The 15,194-nt window shown below is 48.2% G+C and overlaps 2 protein-coding genes across 15 annotated transcripts in view; one reads left to right on the top strand and one right to left on the bottom strand.

The window, feature by feature from the left end:
* The window catches only part of LOC140588323 (homeodomain-interacting protein kinase 2-like), a 60,538-nt gene extending 50,194 nt beyond the window's left edge, over positions 1–10,344 (bottom strand). For 4 of the 14 annotated variants that reach the window (XM_072710333.1, XM_072710338.1, XM_072710339.1 and 1 more), the window contains exons 1-2: positions 10,083–10,344; positions 8,160–8,492 (exon numbers count right to left, since the gene is read on the bottom strand). In XM_072710333.1, the coding sequence (XP_072566434.1) occupies positions 8,160–8,178 (19 nt within the window). In that variant the 5' untranslated portion in view covers positions 8,179–8,492; positions 10,083–10,344. Of the gene's footprint in view, positions 1–4,590; positions 4,608–4,635; positions 6,208–8,159; positions 8,493–10,082 lie in introns of those variants that run through there. The other 10 variants (XM_072710340.1, XM_072710341.1, XM_072710329.1 and 7 more) reach the window with 10 other exon arrangements.
* Positions 9,935–14,433, top strand: LOC140588344 (uncharacterized). The gene is made up of 4 exons (XM_072710360.1): positions 9,935–9,956; positions 11,770–12,283; positions 12,911–13,603; positions 14,410–14,433. The coding sequence occupies exons 2-4, from the start codon at positions 12,218–12,220 to the stop codon at positions 14,431–14,433; spliced, it is 783 nt and encodes a 260-aa protein (XP_072566461.1). The 5' UTR covers positions 9,935–9,956; positions 11,770–12,217.
* Positions 14,434–15,194: the final 761 nt, after the last annotated feature.

The raw sequence follows: 15,194 nt of genomic DNA on the forward strand, positions 1-15,194 counted from the left end.
CTTCCATTTTACTTTTTTATATTTTTGTTTCTACTGCTTTTTATTTTGTTTCTCGCTGTGATTGCTCTGTTCGCTGTGTGTTTCAAAAGATGGCGGTTGTATTTTGTGTTTCAGCGGCAGGCTATTTGCATAACCAATCGACAGCAAATACGTTTGCAAGTCCCACCCCAAAGTACCGAAGTACCAATGGAGTACCCCAACTGGTTTGGCACTTTCGGTACTCGAGATTTTGGTACTGGTACTCGACCGGAAGTCAATGGAAAAGCGAAAGTACCGAAAGTACAGTACCGAAAGTACCGTACTTTGTGCGGTGGAAAAGCGCCCTAGGTTTCAGCTAATGTGTTGACACATCAACATGTGGTTTTGGACTAGCTCTCAGTATCGATGTTCCAAAAGCTTCTTGGTGTGGTGGGATATACCAAGCACTAATGCTAGCAAAAATGCTAATCAGTGTTTCCCCTATTATATTAGGGGGGCACCGCGCACCTCCAACAGTACCTCCCGCCCCCCCTTGAAGGTCAAGATAAATTTTATTTTATTTTCTATATAGCACCAGATCACAACAGAAATCATTTAAGGTTGCCTTTCCTATAAGACAGGTCTACACATTGTCCTTTTATTAAATAAACTTAATAGACATATGTTATTTATCTTATTTACACAACAGCTTGTGATTTTTGTCTCTACACGGTCGCGTGTTTACAATTCTCTGCTCTCCCGATGCGCGCACAGACACGTGCGCGCACACTCAAGTGAGCACACTCCCACCAGCGAACAGAAAGCACGCGTCGGAAAATATGTCGCGTGAACCACCTGAAAAGCAGACAAAAGTAGCAGTGTTGCTTCTGACTCCTGAGGCTTGGAAAACAGAGATGGAGTCCATGCTGTGCTCCTGCTGCCCCCCCCCCTCCCCCAAGCTGTAAACCTAGGGGAAACACTGCTAATAACACTACTTCATGGCCCCTTTCTCTGCTTATTCATATATCTATGTACTAGTATTACTAGTTGAAACCACCACAAAGCAGAAGGTGCAACTTTAGCTCAGCCAGCTCCCAAGGAAAACCCTTCTCCGGGAATAATCACCACTTTCAGCAGTTCTCTCTGAATATGCTAATAAAACTGGGGTGTTGTGCAAGAGAATCCAGATGAGCAGCAGGGAAAATGGGGTCCCTGGGGCCGAGATATTTCAGTTATTCTGGGACAGTGGACTCAGGGACTGTGCCTTGGGTATGGATTTAGGAGAGGAAGAGGTTCCATGTTGTCTTTAATAGGCAATTATCATAATGAACAATAAACCATTTGCTTAACACCTCTACTCTATTTATTGAGATGAACTGCTAAGTGTCTTACTCAATGGTAGGAAGAGCAGCTGGGGAAGCTAAACCTGCAAGCCCTAGGGACTGGCTTGGGACTGCCTCTATTGGCGCTCTTCCACTGCCACCAAGAACCAAGCCTCACCCAAGCTGAACTGCAAAGAGATGGTTTTAGATTGGGCTATTTACATTATGCAAGCCGTACCTAACCTGTACACTTGCAGAGATGTCCCTACTTACTAGAAGGGCTGAAAGCGTGACTACACCGAGCTGGTTGCGTCTGATTGGTCAAAATGCATGGAGATATCAATGATCTGTCACTGTCACTACACCTTCACCATGCTGACCCATCTGCAGTGGAAAACTGAAGCGAACTAGATCCGTGCTGTAACAAGTGTCTCTTCGTGTTATGGGTCAGGTATGGCTATATGCCAGTGGAAAAGCACTCCTATATCCCAAAGGTGAGTCAGCAGGAGCATAGCATGGGTTCAATCTCTGTTTTCCAAGCCTCAGGAGTCAGAAGCAAAACTGCTAGCTGATGGAAAGTATGCCAGGGCTGCATTCTGGAGCTGCCCCCCACATCCCAAAAGCACTAATGAAGAAAACAGGGCAAGAGGTCCATCAGGCTATTAAGACCTAAGATAATCCCTTAAACTACTGGGCCAGATGCCGCTCTTTGGATTACGGCCGTCTTCTCATGGACTTTACACTAAAAATACTTCAGATTCCATCACTGAAGACTGCCACAGGCTACACTGAATATTTTCACTAATCACTCCTCCCGAACTAGGCCCTGGGGGGGGGGGGAGGCACTCCCAGAATAATCGACAACACCCAGAGCCTCTTCAGATGGTCTACTTCCCAGAATAATCAGTCACAAACAGGCATGTCAAGATGGACCCAAAGATCTCATTGTTCTGGCAGGCACGTGCTTCGGGTGAAAAAGCCCACTGCAGCTATACTTAGGAAAGCGATAAAGCTTGCACGCAGCACAGACAGCAAACAAGGAGTCACTCACAGGCAGATATGTGACGAACCGAATAAACACTCAAAGGTCAGGCACTCAGAATGTTATCTGCAGGCTGCACACCCCAGCGAAAAGCACCCCCCACAGCGATCTGCACTTCCCTGGAATGTATATGGCACAGAAAATTTCCATCCACAAAGTTGGCAAACCAGTACAGTCCTCTTGCCCTGCAACTGGCCCGTCCCAATGATGTCGTGCGTAGTCTGCCTCATTGTGAGACGTTCAATGCCTCAAACTTACAGGCTGTCAAAAAAATGAAAGCACGGAAAGTCAGCTCCCTCCATTCTGAACTGCAAAAACTGTATTTAACATGCCCTACAAAACAGTGCAGACCGCTCTGCGGTTGTTTAGCTGGGAGGGTAGCAGCTCTCGGGCAGAGAAAACGCTGGAATGTTACTCATCCGATGCCCTTGTAGGGTGGGGGGGCTTCTGGATGGTGGGATCAGTAGACTGTCAAAGGTTAGTAAATTATCTTTTCCAGCAAAGCGTTCCACCTGAGAGCTGCGGGGAGAAATGCTCCTTCAGCACCATTGATGGCAACATGCTACTTTTAATGAGGCCTGAAGCATGGGCAGAAGGGCAGTATTCACAGTAATTAGGTCTACACCATAGTCAAGCAGATGCACCAGCCATGAGATCCAGCACATTCACTTGAGGTCCTGACGGTTGGACAAGGACATGCACCTGCCAGGTCACATGATCAGGAATCCTGGCATCTGTTTAACCAGCAAACTGAGGACCATGCTCTACCCAGCCACAGGCCTCGGGGAGGGGCTCAGCCAAAAGGAGGCCATCTCAGAAGCCCCTTAACACTGCAGCTAAGGAGCAGGCTGTCAAGCACATCGCAGACGTCCCGTCCTCAGACAGTGTTGCTCACGTTGCTCTCGTCACGCTATTCAGACGGGAGCTTCCGGAAGACACCTGGCTGAACCCCAGCAGTGTGAGGAACAGCCTCACAGCAGGAGAACGGGAAGTGCCTGTCCTTTCCTAAAAGCTCACAGATAACACAGACCAGGAAGCCTGGCAGTGTGTGTGTGTGTGTGTGTGTGTGTGTGTGTGTGTGTGTGTGTGTGGGGGGGGGGGGGGTTACATAAAGCCTCACTCAGCAGCAGTTTGATAGTGTGTAGACTGGATTCGGAAAATGCTTAGGTTTCGAGCTTTCAGTATCAGTGGGATTATAAAATGACCAAAACCCACACTGACATGAGTACAGAGCCGAGACACACAGCTAGGAATGAAGATTCCCAACTCAGTGTTTAACTCTGGATTATGTCAACAGAAGATGAGCATTTTAAGTGAAGATGGTCCTAGCAGTGGATGCCCAGAGTACAGTCACCTACAAATGCCAATGAGATGTTAAGTGGGTAAACACAGTCTGGGGAAGCACCCTCCCCCCCACCTGTCCAAAGCAACTGGGCCCAGCTCAATATATGGAGGGGTGTTTCATCTGTTTGGGACGATGCTTGAGCAGAGGTGTTATCCACTTCCTGTAAAGCCCCCACCCCCCACCCCCACCCCAGCGCTGGCCCCATAGCACCAAGCATCCTCCAAAGCAACCACCAGGAGGGGGCTCACAAAAGGACTATGCGCCTTTTAAACTTTGGAGGACATTTTTCCAAGGTCTTACCTAATGCAATGTTGAACACCCTCATCCTGAACCAGGCACAGAGTGTGTGCACATACACTCTATACTATATTTTATTTTGGTATATATTTCAATTTACGAACTTTCAGATATACAAACGAAGAGGACTGTAAGGCTCTCGTTTCCCATCCACAACATCAGACTGACTTTCTGCATGCCAATTCTGCCTAGTATGACTTCTGGCCACTTCTCCCGCTGCACAGCAGCGTAGCATGCGTACTCCCAGCATCCTAGTTCTTTGCACTTGCATATACCCTTAAAATGATGTTGAATAACGACTTAAACATTTCAATTTACGAACTGCCTCGAAATGGTCTCTATAATGTGGTTAATACAAATCCACACATACACACACAGTCCATTGAAAACGGCATTCTCAAGATTCCCAGCTTGCAACTGCATAGCTGTCTAAGAGAAAAACACACCATAGTTCATAAGAATGTTGTGCCCACTGAACAAAATTTACAAAATTACAGGTACCTCTAGATTACTGGACTCTCATGTCATTTCATTTTCAGAACACTTGCATAACTGCCCCCCACCCTCCAATGGGAGGTGGGTGGGGTCAGACTGCAACAGCCAAAAATACACAAAACATACAAAACCTGAAGACAAAATCCACAGGAGGGGTTTCAGAGCCATGCCCATACCCTCTGATATGCCCCACCACCTTGTCTTCTGTTCATGTTGGCCTTCAAGCTCTGCTTCGGTGGTGCCCCAAGTCAAAGGCTCCACCAGGACACTGAGAGCTACTGTTCCAGAACATGATGCTAGCCACAGGATCACGCCCACTTTCATCTCATTCGCCACTGACACAAAGCCCAACCCATTAACCAGGGAAACTGTGAGAACTCCATGAAGGGTCCAGATCAACTATGCTCCTCTATGAAAGTCCTCAAAGTAAGAAGGCTGTGAGAGAGAACGATCAAAGATGCATCAAGTGCTTGATAAAACCCGATGTTTCCAAGCAAGAAAGCTGGCTGAACACTGCTATATATTATAAATAAAAAAAATGCTCAAATGCAGTGAGAACACAATAGTGGACATGCTGCTACTCAACTGCGTCTAACCACCCATCTCCCTCAGAGTTTCACAGAGCAACAGCAGAATGTCACTAAGCAAGTCTACATGCTGTCTGCAGGTCACACCGATACAAACTGCCAGTTAAACAACCAAATTGACCAAGTAATACACAAAAACAATTCAATTAAAAAGCCCACCAAGACTGTTCTGAGGACTCTGAAACCACTCAATGAGCAGTACCCTCCTGATTATAAGTTTGTTTCCTTAGCCACTGTGCCACCAGATGGACCTTATGAGTGGTTGCTGATAAGCTCCACTCTTAGGCTAGGTTAACTGCTTCATTGGAGACAGCTGAAAACAGCTTGAGGTGGTGGAGGAGGGGCTTTCTGCCGTGTTTCATATTTCATCCTGTTAGCTTCAACACACAGATGTTTTGGGGTAAGCCGGAGGGGTCAGCAATGCGCCACTAAATTGGGCTCTACAGCATGTCAGCATCTGGCTCCATCACTAAGCCCAGCCCGTAACACAGGCCTGCAATGCAACACACAGATGGGGGGAGGAGGGGGGTGATGTTGCCAGAACCTTAAAAGAAGTCCCTGTCACTCTTCCCCATAAAAACACCCACACCTTCACCTTTTAAGCAGCGTTAGTTCATCCCCTGGTCCTTCTTGTCCCCCCAGCTGTGATCCGGATGGCCGAGCCCGGTGCCGGACGGCCCAGCTCAGCACTGAACACCCCCCTGCAGCGTCAGCTTACGGCGACAGAGAGCAATTAATTCCTCTCACAATTCCCCACAGCGCCCGAGAGAGGCAGGAAATGTAATTTCAGTTAATTATCTGCCAGCAAGGTGCCAGCTCTTAAAAAAGAAAAGAAAAAAAAGTTAATACGAACACCTCACTACAGGCGAGGCTAAAGGGCTCCATGGACACTGCTGGTCCATCTCCAAATGAAAATCGCCCTGGATGGCTGGAAATACAGCCAGCTAAATAAAAACATAATACTGTCTGCAGCAGATGGCGAGACCATCGCTCTGGATCCTCACTGTCTAGAAGTAACTAGAACTGTAAGAGAGACACTTGTCACCCAGGGACTTCAGATTCAGACTGAGGGAACAAGATGTTTTTCTTTCAAACCATGAACTAGCTGGTAGAAACACAGAGGGTCACAGGTGGTTGGTGGTTGGTTTAGCATTTAACATACAAAAAAAAAAAAAAGATGATAATGCTTCGGCCAGTCCGGATGGGAGTGCTGAATATTAGACTTAAGTTAACTCGGCAAAAAAGGATTCTTGTCCAGAAGAAAGAAAATGCCCATTATGTTCATTATCATTGCAGGACCTCACGATGGTGACTGTGCCACTTTTCAGCCTGTGTGACATGTTTGTGACACTGTTTTTGCACTTAAGGGCCACACAATCGTGTGAGACATCCGAAGGTGATTCAACTCTCCCCTCCATGTTTGAGGACAATAAGGAATTAAATGTTTTGTCTTTTTAAGGGGATGTCACTTGTCAATGTCAACTGTTGAACAGCCTTCCGGCATTTTCCAGGGACAGACAACAAGGTAAACGTGTAAAGGAGACTGATATCTCTCCTGCTGGCTTCACTGGTTTAGTAAAACATCTGTAGGTGGAATATGCAGCACAGAGGCATATCTCCAATCTACAGTTCAGCGCAAGAGACAATCAAAAATGCTACCAGATGCTCTTTGCGATGATGTATTTGAAAATGCTCATGATCTCAGTAAATTAAGGCTGAGGTAAAGAGTGGCGGAAGATACTGCGACAGTCGTTCATTACCAGCATTTTGCATTGCGAAAGGTTTCGGGAAAATACAACATGTTAAGTATTTAAGTAAAGGGAATGTTACGTTTTGTATCCGAAGCGGGTTGCCGCGCAGAAGCACCCGGGTCCCCGCCGGCAGGGTGCGCAGCGGGATCCGCCAGCAGGGGGCGCAGCGGTCAACGCCATGAGACACCGTGAAACATCGTGAAACCTTTTTTCATCCTACACTGCAGACGATCCCGGGACTAAACCTGAATAATCACACATCTTCCCACCCGCATCCCTACCGGCACAAGCCATTTTCCGCACCATGTTCCGTAGATTGCCAACAAATGCCGCTGTATTTCGGCCAGATCGTATCACAGAGATGCCAAATGGACCTCCGCCTGCTACATAAGTCAGTTTCTTTGTTATTGGGCGTAAACATCAATTGATAAATCATCTCACGTAAAAGGGTCGTAATTTAATTATGCCTTTTACATAATGATGCAGGAGCTTAGAGGATTACCTCCCTGTTTGTGTAAATAATGAAACCAAACACCTGATTGCTGCTGCGACTTATGGAATAGGAAGCATATCACTATATATAGGGCTATATGCATAGGCAATACCAAGACCACACGTTCAAAATAATTATTTTTAGAAATACACATTCATTTATAAATATACGGATCAGCGTCTCCCCGGATAGATTCGTCGGAAACACACTGCAGCAGAAATACATCAGATTAACGACACAGTTTTGGGGTTTAAATAAATCAGAGCGAGAATAGCCAGAGCAAATAAGTAGAACTCTCTTTAGTAGAACTAAAATTGTTAGTTACAAGCTTTACATTTAAAAATAGCCAGTGAGCCAGATTAAGATACATTAATATGTACAATGTACAATTGTATATTTAATAAATATCTACATAGCGACCACCTCCATAGGCGTATGGTCGCTATGTAGATATTTATTAAATACCACGTACTTTTCATTATCGCCCTCCAATAATCTCATTTAACTAATGTCAATTTGATAGTTCATTTTATAATACAAGCAAGAAAAAAATACATAGTATTTTTAAGAGGACACCATGTTGAATGTAACGTTTTTCATAGTGTCCATTATTGCTTCAGGGATAAATAAGATGAAAGCAAAACTATTTGTTGCCACACTGCGAAATTGCAATTAAATAGACACGCTGTCTACGAAATAAACATGCGACAAAATAAATCAGTGGTTGGAGCTCATACAAAGTAGATTTGCGGAGCCCAGACGTCCGGCATGTAGCTAGCTGGGGTCAGCAGCCAACAAACATCCCTCGGTTTAGCGTCGCCCGATGGCCAAAGCGGCCGAGAGAAAGCCCCGACTCCCGACTTCCTTACCTTCGAATACGGGGGCCATTGGTGCAAGGGCTTTTCTTACTCATGGCAAAAAATGCGGGCAGGCTTCAGCTCAGAACTCAATAAAAATCTGCCATTTTGAGCCGTTGACAGTGCCGTGGTGTCCCGTATTACCAGCTTCGCTCATCAGTTAAGGTGAACATTTAAAATTCTCATCTGAGACCCCGATATACCGGCCGCTCCGGAGGACAAACGTCCGAGACAGATCCGTGATGCTACACCCCGCCGATCGCCAACCGGCCTTCTTTTCGGCTCAAAAGTTGAGCCAAATCGCAGGGTTTACTTCAGCTGGCAGCCGACATGTCTGTGGAGTCCCTGCAAAAGTTGCAATGGAGAAAAAGCGAAGGGAGTTTGGAGATAATCAAGCGACTATCGCATCGATCACGGTTCTGAGGATATTCGGAGGGATTTAAACATTTTCTACATGGTCTGTGAATGCTAGTGATCACCTATTTACGCTTGGACGTGCGCATTTTAACCTCGAACAGGATTTATATAAGAAAAGTTGAGTTAATTTCATCTGTCAGTTTTAGACATTATAAAATAAAATGCAAAAGAAAAAAATAAATAGTAGGAATATGTTTTAGGTTCGGTTATGCTGGTAAAAAAACTATAATTTTTAAAATGTATTTATCAGAAGATATAAAATACAGCATAAAAAGACTACCCATGAAGGTGCCAAATCACAGAAAATCTGTGGTACTGGTTTATTATTGTAGAAACGTCAAAACAAACACACACATAACATATATTATTGCTATTTAAGTAATATTTCACAGTGGGACTGAGATTTAAATATATAAATACTATTTATAATATTCATAATAACTATCATGGGGGCATTTTAGCCAATTAACATTGTATAGACATTACTTGCATTAGTTTGGCTATAATCAGTTTAAATATATGTAAAACAATAATAAATATAAGGAATTGAAAATTATGCGATGTTAATAGCCTCGATTTAAAAAAAAGCTGTGGACGATGACAGTGGCTGAAAGGATCTGAAAGCGATGTATGTGGCCTGTAATGAACGCCTCAATGACGACACTGGATTTTCACAGAATGAACTGAGCCAGAATCGGATTACACGGGCTCTCACAGATGTGCGTAATCTGTTTTATACCATTAGCCTGGAAATTACTTGAGTTTGGAGTAACAGTAAATTATCATCAAATTCCCGTCAAGCATATGAAAAGCAACATTGTAAATTACATAGTTCTCTTCGATAGCGATCAAATGTGATTTTTCATAGTTCAAATCAAGATCTGAATTTAACCTACTGAAAGATGATTTAATAAAACAGTTCTTGCATTGGTTTGTGCCGCCGTATAATAGTATTTTGCCACTAATTACATAATAAAGTAGTTATTACGTCATTCAATAGCGACACGTACGAAATGGTCCAGTATTAGCCTAAGTATTATTGGTAAACAACTTTCACATTTATTTACTGTATGTAATTTTATAATAATTAAGAGCTTCTGCAATATAAGTTACAGTGCTGATGCATTAGCTTTTACCGCTTTGTGGGAAGTGTTATTTAAATATATTGATCAGAGAAATACAGAATCAAAGAGTTGCAAATACCGATTTTTAACAAACAGTAGAACTAGAAAATATCTTGCTATCACCATGCAACTTACTAAAATTCAGTCAAAATTAAAACTACAAGTACCATAAGGCTTATGTACAATTGTAGTTCTCAAAAACTGGACTACAATGATCACAAGACTAATGAAACCTTGTGCCTCGATCATCATCTAAACTGACGAGGAGGTAAGACAGCATTAACAACACTCACGTTGGCATTCATAATGTTCGCAATATAGTATCATGTACTGATATTTAATAACATTTATTTACAGTGTATTTATTTATCATACTGGTAAATCGGTAGCATACCAGTTCCTTCAGCAGCACATTAACGTTGCTTGAAATTTTGTTGGGGATAGGGCTGTCGATTGCTGGTTTTCTGTCTCGGTGGATGAGACCTTGTTTCCGCCGCTCCTGTTTAGCTGCTATGCGAGAAAGTACTCACTCTAAACTGTAATGAATGCTAGCTTCATCGAAGTCTTACAAAAGCAGTAAATGATAGTAAGGATAATTACTAAATTATAGAGGTGTACGAAGTGTTCGGATTAATTTGGTAAACACTGTTGTGTAGTGTTGCAGAAAGCAGCAGCATTAGTCTGCTTTTAAAGCTTACAGTTTTAAGGATTTTTATTTATTTTCGTTTATTTGGCACGTTCCTCAGGCTATATTTGCTGGGACAGCTTTGTTATTTTAGGCTAGGCTGATCCGGCATCAACGTCCCAGACTGCCTCTTGTCATCAAATGACCGTACAGTGACACTGCCATTTTGTCCAGTGTTTGACGAAGGAATGCACTATTATTGAGATTCATGAAATTCATGGTAGCAACGGCTTCTCTCCCACAATCCTGCACTGGATCACCTGTATCAGTTTTACAGAAGCTGCCAACTCTGATGGATGCCTGACATGTTGCAACATGATTTCAACTGACTTTTTGCATTGCTACCCATTACACCTAAGATATAACTGGTGTGTGGAAAAAGTTAAATGTCTTGACAGCACAACGTCAATTTTAGAGAAGGAAGACTAGATTTTAGATTGAAAACCTTATCATTTCATTTTTAATGAAGAACAACATTCTATGTGACGCTGTCTGACACAGAAAATGGTCAACATGTGACTTTGGTCCTGTCTTGGCTTGTTCTTTATGTATTTCAGATGACAAAAGGGCATGAATAAATATGCGCAAAAACAACGAAAGGACTGATTCAATACCTTTATTTAACAGCAATTAAAATGCTGCTTAATACTGTGAACGGTGTCCCATTTTTGCATGTGAAATTCCAATCTTAGGATGAAATAATTCATGAATATTCACCAGCAGCAATGCTTGCAGAGGTTCTGTGGAGATTGTAATGATTTACCAGCAGCACAATATCTTTTGTTCTTTTTTCTGTATGCAAAGCATTCTTTGTGAATCAGACATTTATTATTATTATTATTATTATTATTATTATTATTATTTATTCAGTGTCAAAAGATAAGGGGTGGAAATTCTGAAATTATTCTGCTATTCCCCTTGTGTACGTGTGTTTGGTAAAGTCTGTACATGTGTCAGATTAATGGCAGGGATCACAGATGCGGACAGAAGTCTGACTTGTCCTGAATGCTTCTCGTACACAATGTACTCAGGTTTAATGAACAATTTGTGCCTCCATGTATTTTATTATTGCTGTGGAAAACGTAATATCAGCATGAGAGCAGACTAAGTGTCACATCCCGCTCCGTACGATCCCGATGTGTGCCACGCCCCCCTCATTACCTCGTGTTCAGCCCTGATTGTTCTCACCTGTTGCCTGTTCCGTTTACCTAGTCCTGTGTATATTAGTCCGCGTCTCCCCATGTCTGCCAGATCCGGCATTGTATTGTCTCGTGATTGTCCGTGCTTGCCTGTTTTAGTTCATTAAACCCAGTTTACCTGAAGTCCTGGCTTGCGCTCCTGCTTCCCTGCTTGCCTCCGTCACCGAACGTGACAGAATGCCGGATCTCCCCCACAGCACAACGCGGGAGACCGAGCACCACCGGCTCGGTCTCCTGCAAGACTTTGTGTTTTGGCGCTCCCAACCCGAAGTATTGGAGGATCCTGTAGCCCTGGAGCTGGCCACCCGGGGCGCGGACCTCCTCACGGAGGAGCGCCCGCCCGGACAGCAGTACCCGCTCGAGCGGGCACGCAAACTCATACGCCGTCTGAGTGAGCGGCTCACGCGGCGGAGAGACGAACGCGTCGCCCGGAGCCTGGACGAAGTGTTCGCGGTGGCTCCGCTTTCTGCTGCAAGCGGCAAGAAGAGGCGGAACAAACAAAGAGTGCAGCAGGAAGAGGCTCCGTCTCTCTTCCTGGGGGCTTGCACTCTGCTCCCTGCCTGGAAGTTAGCCAGGGAGCATGAGGGCTCACCGCTCCCCTGGGATGACTTCGCCGCTACCCGCCTGCTCAGCGTCCACGGTGAGATGCCGCCTCCGCGGGAGGCATATCCGTACCGGCCGGAACGCCTGCACGGAAAAGGGATCAGCCCGGTGAGAGACGCGATTCCCCGGGTCTCTAGAGCCGGTCTGCCCGCGGCTGCGCTGCCTGCTGCTGTCGCCGCCGATCTGCCCGCGGCTGCGCTGCCTGCTGCTGTCGCCGCCGATCTGCCCGCGGCTGCGCTGCCTGCTGCTGTCGCCGCCGATCTGCCCGCGACACCGCCTGCTGCAGCTGCCGAAGCTCTGCCCGCGGCACCGCCTGCTGCAGCGGCCGCCGCTCTGCCCGCGGCACCGCCTGTCCTGCCTGACCCGCCTGACCCGTCTGCCCAGACAGCAGCTGCACCGGCTGCTGCGGCCGCCGCTTTGCCTGCAGCTCTGCTCGAGGTGGCCGCGGTTGCGCCCCCTGCTGGCCGCGTGATGGCGGCGCCCGCCGCGGCGCCCCCTGCTGGCCGCGTGATGGCGGCGCCCGCCGCGGCGCCCCCTGCTGGCCGCGTGATGGCGGCGCCCCCTGCTGGCCGCGTGATGGTGGCGCCCGCCGAGGCGCCCCCTGCTGGCCGCACGATGGTCTCGCCTGTCCTGCCGGCACCTGAACTGCCTGTCTCGCCTGTCCTGCCGGCACCTGAACTGCCTGTCCCGCCTGTCCTGCCGGCTCTTGACCTGCCAGTCTCGCCTGTCCTGCAGGTGCCGGAACGGCCTGAGGTGGCCGCGGTGGCGCCCCCTGCTGGCCGCATGCCTGACCTGCCCGTCTCGCCTGTCCTGTCCGGCCAGCCCTGCTCGCCGGTCCTACCCGTCTCGCCTGTCCTGCCCGGCCAGCCCTGCTCCTGCTCGCCTGTCCTGCCGACGCCGGAACTGCCTGTTTCGCCTGTCCTGCCCCCTGCTGACCGTAGGCCCGAGGCGCCTGCAGTGGCCCCTGCTCTGCCTGCAGCGCCCCCTGCTGGCCGCTCGCCTGACCTGCCCGTCTCGCCCGTCTGGCCTCTGGCTGCACCGCCTACGACCACGCCCGCGGCTGCATCGCCGGCTGCTGCCGCTGCTCTGCCCGCGGCGTCCCCGGTTGGCAGCTCGCCGGTCCAGCCCTGCTTGCCTGTCCAGCCGGTCCAGCCCTGCTCGCCGGCAGCTCCGCCGGCTGCAATGGCCACGCCCGTGGCCCCGCCCGAGACTCAGACTCTTGTCCCCGAGGGGGACCTTGAGTGGGATCCCTCGGGGGCCGTCCTATGGACCCCAGATCCCTCTCCCTGCAGGGACCCACGCCCCTTAGGACCCCGCCTGTCAGTGTCCCGAAAGGGACGGGGCCATAGGCGTGGGGCCCGGTTCCCGCCCGCCCTGCTCCCTGGCTCGCCCTCGCTCGCCTTGGCTGGGGCTCCGGGGCCCCCTGCGGTTCCTCCGGCTCGGGGTCGGCGGTCGCCTCCGGGTCCCCCCCTGGTTCCGCGGTGCCGGTCCTTGGTCCCTCCTCCGGCTCCATGTCGGTCGCCTCTGGGCCCCCCTGCTCCGGCTGGGCGTCGGACGGCGCCTTCGCCGGCTCCGGCTGCGCCTCCGCCTGCCGCGGCTTCCCCCTTCTGCCTGCCTGCACCGGTGTTCCCTCCTGCTCCCTCCGTGTCCCCTCCGTCGCTCCCTCGTCCCGTTCCCTTGGCTCCTGGGTGGTCCCCTCCTGCTCCCTCCTCCCTCTCCCCTGCAGCCCCTCCGGCCGCTGCCCGTCGCCCGCCTGGGCTCCCTCGTGCTCCCCTTGTTCCTCCTCCCTTTCCGTTTGTCCCGCCTGTCTCTGCTCCTCGTCCCTGTGTTCCTCCTTTGTTCACTCCTGGCCCTTTTGTTCCGCCTTTCTCCCCTTCTGTGTCTCCCTTCTTGGTCTGTCTGTCTGCGTTCCCCGTCCTCTGTCAGGTCCTGTCTTTCGTTTGGTCCTTGTTCTTGTTTTGTGTTTCTGTCCTGTTCCCCGTCCCTCGTTGATGTTTTTGCTTTTTGTCTTCCAGGTCCTGTTTTCCCGGTTCGTCTCGTCCGTCGCCTCTCCTCTGGCGCGCCCGGTGTGCGCGCCTTTGGGGGGGGGTTCTGTCACAACCCGCTCCGTACGATCCCGATGTGTGCCACGCCCCCCTCATTACCTCGTGTTCAGCCCTGATTGTTCTCACCTGTTGCCTGTTCCGTTTACCTAGTCCTGTGTATATTAGTCCGCGTCTCCCCATGTCTGCCAGATCCGGCATTGTATTGTCTCGTGATTGTCCGTGCTTGCCTGTTTTAGTTCATTAAACCCAGTTTACCTGAAGTCCTGGCTTGCGCTCCTGCTTCCCTGCTTGCCTCCGTCACCGAACGTGACACTAAGGTTGTACAGGTTGGATTAAATGTGCATATTATTGCCAAAATAATAACTTCATGACTTCTGGAATGGAAGACGCATCTTTTTAGAGTAATGACTCTTTGTCAGGTAGCACCTTCTAAAAAATTAACAGATCAGCTCCAGGTGACAAAGTGTAAACCTCAACTTGGTCACACACCTAATGGCTGGCCTGTTAATGTGTGGTGCACCTCATGGGTAATCCGCATGACCCATGGTGGACTCTGAAAAGTTGAAGAGTAGGGTAGGGTTCTTGGTCCTAACTCTCCTTCACAATGTTCTATTTTTACAGGATTCAGACCCTTTTTTTTTATTTGCCGATATGATGTCCTTGTTTTAAAACTCCAGAAGTAATGAAGTGGAGAGCTTGTATACAGGGACAGACCTGTGCAATCTGCCTCTTTATGTCAGTAATTCCCACCACAGTGATACAGGGTGACCTTGGGACTCTCACCCCCCACCCCCCACGCCCCAACCCTCAGTTTCCTTTGTATTATAAAGGAAACTGGATTTCTGATCTCTTCAGATGATGCCCACTTCCTGGTACACTGTAAATCTCTGTGTTGCACGCACCTTGTTCATATGTGCACTTGGCACCAGGACACCCTAGGCCGCAGTTCGATGATCGACTTTTTAGTCCTGTCA

This window comes from Paramormyrops kingsleyae, chromosome 3, assembly GCF_048594095.1.
Source record: "Paramormyrops kingsleyae isolate MSU_618 chromosome 3, PKINGS_0.4, whole genome shotgun sequence".
In the NCBI taxonomy this organism is placed as follows: Eukaryota; Metazoa; Chordata; class Actinopteri; order Osteoglossiformes; family Mormyridae; genus Paramormyrops; species Paramormyrops kingsleyae.